Source organism: Buceros rhinoceros, unplaced genomic scaffold (genome assembly GCF_000710305.1).
Source record: "Buceros rhinoceros silvestris isolate BGI_N320 unplaced genomic scaffold, ASM71030v1 scaffold16612, whole genome shotgun sequence".
Taxonomy (NCBI): Eukaryota; Metazoa; Chordata; class Aves; order Bucerotiformes; family Bucerotidae; genus Buceros; species Buceros rhinoceros.
The window spans coordinates 68,146-74,013 of NW_010399625.1; the positions used below are offsets into that span (position 1 = coordinate 68,146).

The 5,868-nt window shown below is 39.6% G+C and overlaps 1 protein-coding gene across 1 annotated transcript in view; it reads right to left on the reverse strand.

The window, feature by feature from the left end:
• Window positions 1-5,868, reverse strand: part of LOC104489405 (insulin-like growth factor 2 mRNA-binding protein 3) — a gene marked incomplete at both ends in the record, with an annotated part of 85,014 nt that overhangs the window by 56,958 nt on the left and 22,188 nt on the right. The window contains one exon of the mRNA XM_010131563.1: window positions 4,662-4,710. Coding sequence (XP_010129865.1) covers window positions 4,662-4,710 — 49 coding nt within the window. The remainder of the gene's footprint in view (window positions 1-4,661; window positions 4,711-5,868) is intronic.

Consider the following 5,868-nt stretch of genomic DNA (forward strand, 5'->3'; position numbering starts at 1 on the left):
TCCTGCTGAGCCAGCAAGTGCTTTTTCTGGCACCATCTGTGTCCTGAACGTCTGTTCTCCAGTGCTTTATTCACTAAACATGGGAAAAATATTTGGAAAGAAAGTCTCTTGAAGCATCTTTTACACAGAGGAAGCTGTTTTCAAAATGTTTTAAAAGAAAGGAAGAGGGAGGGAATTGTCACATTTCATATAACAGTTCTTTCTCAGAAGAACTCTACTTAGATGCCTATCCTGTTGAATCAGAATATTCTTTAGGTAATTCAGTTTTAAATCAACACAAGTAGACCTTCTTCTAGAAGGCGTATCATTTTGTCTTGCAAATGCACCTTCAGTGCTGAATGAGCTAAGTGAGAGATTACTTGCAGTTACAAATTAGGAGTCAGAACACTATGTTACAGTTCAGGAAAGAGTAATAGAGATCTATTTACTTTTCTGCAGAGGCCATAGAGACAGGGTGCTTGTTTCTGATGCAAAGGAGATGAGGTTGTGTGGAGAATGGGAAAAGATGGTGTGCCAGATCCTTCACTTGTCATGATTCTCAGCATCAATGTAGACTGCATTTGATGAATAAATGGTGGGGAGCAATACCCACCTACTACTACTAGGGCAGTAGGTGCCCTATTTGAGGGTTTGCTTCACCAGACTTCATAACAAGTGAAAACAATTTATTTTAAAAATAAACTTATGATGCACATGTCCTTCAAGCTACTAAATTGATACAATAACGTCTACACGCAATTTGTATGCAAGCAGAATAAAAGGAAGACGATGCTTTTATGGAACACGGGCACTGATCCAGAGTGCTCAAACCCAAACAGTCCAGTGAAGGAAGAGAGGGAAATGCAAGTGACCTTCTGGATGAGTAGAGAACAGGGTCCTGGATAAGCCCCTACCAGTCCAGACTCCAATTCCAGTCTGAGGCAATTTGTAAATTTTCCTTAGTTCAGAGAGATGCTGCCTTCCCCTCCACCTCATTTCTCCTATTTGGTCAAGGAGTATAAGAGTATCCAACCCACAGGTACAGAAACCTGCAGAACCTTGCCAAAAATCTTCTTGTGAAGTTCAAATTAATTACCAGGCAAGTTTCATACAAACTTAACCTTGAATGTCTTGGAATATATTAGTACTTTATCTTCTACAGCTGCACTTACAGAGTGCACTCTTCAGGATAGCAACCTGTGGTTTTGTTTCAATGTAGTAACTCAGCAGATTATAGCAGATCATTATCTGCCCTTCTTCTACCACTTAGCCCTAAATATGGTCTAAAACGGTTATCTTACCTTTTTTACTTACACTGTCATGGTCTGATAAGTACACAGTGAACTCTTACATTACCTAGAGGAAACAACTACAAGTCCAATTGCTATGGCTGGTTGAAAGAGTCAGTATTTTGTTCAGTAACTTCAACCTACGTGAAGGAGAACACTAGTTGAAATATTTTTCTCCGAAAAGACAGACAGAAAATAGTTGATATGCATTTGTGTACTTGGTTTATGAAAGGTCTTATTAATAAATGTGTGTTACTTTTTGGCCATTTACACCTTCTGTTTTATTTCCCAATCTATATGGAATAACTATGGGTCAAGCGTCCTGTCTTACACGAGTCTTCAGAAAACCCAGTTTCTTCCAAGGGTAAGTCAAAGTTTCTTTAACATTAAAATTCAATGTTTTCTCTCTTCCTTGCTATTAGAGACACTAGATTTTACTAAACAGGCACACATGCCTCTTAGACAGATGAGGGGGTACACCAGTGAAACAGTTTCAAGGTTTTCACAGAAAATTCATTTATTCCAGCATTTCATGAATCTTCCTAACCAGCTCCTATCTGCATGGAGAACAAAGCGCCTCTATCAACAACGAGGCACCTTTCTTGTCTGATGTATCACAAGATATTCTCGATTCGGATTAAGCCTCAATTTATTCCCTGAACATTTCTCTGAGTTTTAAAACCAGAAGGCAATACTATTCTCTGGGGTCCACAGGAGCTACTACCAAACTCTGTCACACTTCACACTACAAACACATCAACTATGTTCCTGAGGGACCAGCATCTATACCACTCTTCCAGACCTGCTTTCTCCACACCCAACAAGCTGCATTTGAGAATATCATGGATGTCTTCCTTACAAGAGGTTTTGTGGGTGATTTTTCACAAGGCAAGGACCAAGAGGGTGTACACAGATGTGCTTGCTTGGTCCCAGTCCCACATGGCCCAGCACTTACAGGTACCACTGAGTAACACACCAGCAACAAGAACAGCTGCAAAACACCAGACTAGAGGCATACACATTGACTGCTAGGGATACACCTGTAGGCTTCCCGTATAAAATGCTTGTTTTCTATGAAGAACAGAATTAAACCAAGACAATTATTTAAACAGAGCTTAAGAAAGTACTTTTGCAGAGAAAAGCAAGGTCACCTTCGTAATAATGGTTATACTAGGAAAAAATTTCACAAGAACATTGACCTTTCATTCTTTCACATATCCCTATGTCACTGTAGTAAGAAAGGTGTTGCAGGGTACCAAGTGTGTTTTGTATTTCAGTACTGAACATACAGGTGTGGGCTGACAGACTGAACTAACCTAGAGACCTCTTTCCTCAGTTGTTTTGGGTTTGGATTTAAGGATTTCACACCCATTAGAAGAAGTCAGTCTTGATTCAAGCAATTAACAAGGGAGTGATGAGGCAAGCAGATTGGCACAGAGGGACTATAAGAAACAATTTAAGTAAAATTGCTCCAGCTGCCACATGAACACATGCACATGCCATCCCCTCAGAAAAATTACTCAAGAGCATTGCTTCAATATAAAGCCTTCTCCCCATGAATACACTTTTACTCTCACTAGCAAGCAACTGGTTGCAAGAAAGACTTCTTTTAAGGATGAATCACCCAAACTTTCTTACTAAGCTCAAAGGAAGTTTTTGCAAGATCTTTTAGGACCAAAAATATACCAGAGCCTAAATACACTCGACATATGACAATTCTCTGATTAATTTAATCGCTACCAGTTGTTGTATTTTGTCATTAGCACTCTGAGAACATAGAAAACTTACCTGCTTTGTGCAGAAGTGACAGACCATCAGCACTTACAGAGAAAAACTTTAGGAAGTTTGTGGAAAAACCATATTTGGCCAGCAGCCCTGAGTTGCAAGAGAATGCAAAAGTATTGCAGAAGTTATTTTGGGGGCTCAAAATTCTGTGCCCAAAGTGTCAGGTCTGTAGCAGACAACTTCAGGTCATCTAGGCAAGGTTGAGATTATGTTAATTGGGATAATTTTAACCCTTTCTTGGGAACTTTAGGAAGATATGATGTTTTAAAAAGGTGGGGCAGAGGGAACATCTATCAGAGACCAGATGTCACCACAGAAACAGCAGCAATGGAGGAGAGGGAAGTCATTCAAAAATCAGGAAGCTGGTGGGAAACAGGGTAGATACCTGTAACACACAAGCAGTAATAGCTACATACATGTAAGGAGGGACAAGCAGGTAGAAGCATTTTGATGTACTCCACCCAACACCGTTTACATTTTTCTGAATCACATTCTGAATACTCTATTCCTACACAAAGTCCTCAGAGGAAGTTTGTACCAAAAAATAAGTTAATCCTCCAATCAGTCACCCCCAACCATTTCTATTATTGCTCTTCCTAAAAAGCAGTTATGAATTTGAAATAACACTTATCAGGTGGATATGGTTCAGCTGAGGGGAACGCAAGATTTGGGAAGTGCAGAGGAAATGCTTATACTGACAGTACACACCAGAAGGACAGACTAAAGCCATGAGAGGTGGTATGTGTTGCTATCTTACAGAAACCTGCGGGGTTAACAACCTAGGGTGGACAGAGCAATGCCTCCGTTTTTCTCCAAAGCTAGGAAGAACTCTGGCAGTGCAAATAAAGAAGTAGCTGCAGACGGAAAGTCAGATGATGAAGGCAGACCAAACTTACTCAGAGAACAGCTACTCTATCCTCAAACCCTCCACCCACTTATCTCCCTCAGGCTAAAGGATGACTGACCACTAGTAAAACATGAAAACAACATTTTAAAGACATACAAGATAAAAAACACTAAGGGAAACACACTCATTCTCACAGGAGCCTATCTACTGCAAAAAATGTAAACAAGAGGTATACAACATATCAGTGAGAGGCAATAATTATAACAGCATGAGCAAACAATCTGCCATAATGCCAACACTATAGGGGAGCAAGGAAAAACAAACAAACAAAAAAACCCACACCACACAAAAATCTCGAAGCAAAAGCATCAGCATTACATTTCTGCTTTTGTAAAGATTTTGGCCAAGTAATTAAATATGAACTTTTATTAAGTTTACTGAAGTCAAATGCCAGACACAAGCAAGGTCCAAAACCGATGAGCTTTCAGTCAAAGAGAGTGACTGCATCAGGAAGTCAGCATTCACCAAAGAATCCATTTCAACATTTTTTATGGTTAACTCCGAGAGCAGAAATGAAGGCAGTTATCTGAATTGCTTAGAAGGCTCTATTGTTCACTCTTCCAAAGGATTTTTCCCCAGAACAGAACGGGTGGTGTGTGCAAAGCTAGTGAAAGGTGGGGGAAGGGGAAGTCTTGTGGATAAAGAGAGAAACAGAAACACAGTTTTAAGCATAGATACCAATTTTTAAAGTAACTTCCTACCTCCCACTGCAAGTGAGGCGGGATATTTCTGATCTGAAGCTTCCGACTCCTGCAGATAAATTAAAAAAAATAGTTGGAAAAAAACAAGAGAAAGAAAATATTATTGCAAGATAAAGTATACATAGCAGTGTCGTACATTTAAGCATCTGTCTTACTAAGAGGGGCAAAACCAAATACACAACTCAAAAAACCCAACATATTGCCAGGGAGGGAATGTCAGGTCAAAACCATTTCAAGTCCAAAGAGCTGTTACAGAAATACTTGTTACACATTTCACAGCTGTTACATTTCACGAAGTCTCCACTTCTTTTTAAATACTGTTTCTATTTCAGCTTTAAAGCCTTCAGTATCTAATTCTCTCCATTACAAATGAGTGTGATAATCCCATGTATTTGTACTGGGTTCCCCTCCACACACTTTAGGTATTTTCAGTTTGTTTGTTTTTTAATTGACCAAGACAACACTTCAGGATTCTACATCAGATCAATGATGAAAACAGAAATTTGAATAAATACTTTTGCTTTGATAGTACTATTTTCAGTAGCCTAAGGATGAACTGTTTTCCATCACTTATATGGCTAACATTCTCCACCCCTGATTAGGAGAAGGGGCTAAGAATTGGTAAAGCCACTGTATTTTCATCCCAAATTTACATCAGTTTTCACTTATCTAGTAAACAAAACATTCGCTTTGAAGTGCTACTGCAAAGCCTGGCAGTGTGCTGGCTGCCTTCACAGCCAAGTCCTTTGTCTCCTCCCTTCCCCGCAAAGGGAGAGAACAAATAAATGCCGGAGATGCCACAAACCCCCTTGGGATTTACAAGAATGTGTCGATTAACACAGTTTCAGTCGAGCTCAGGTAGGGCATGCTGGTTGGGTCAGTCTGGTTATCCTGGGAAGATGTGGGAAGGAAGAGGGGACAACACAGAGCGGTCTAGCTTAGAAGGTCTCAACTACATTTTGGTCCACCAAGGGGGCTAAAGTAAGTGTCCTGTGTTCAAAAACTCAGTTTTACTTAGTGTTAATGGCTCAATACTGATCTCTCCCAGAAAAACTTTTCATATTTTAAAGACCTTTTATAACAGAAGTTTGTTAAACTTAGGCAAACCAGTAAAATCTTGCAACAAAACAAGGTTTAGAGATGTTCCTATCTAGCAATAAAATCAAAAGCTTTCATTTTCCCCCTCAGATCTTTTTAAAATATGCTT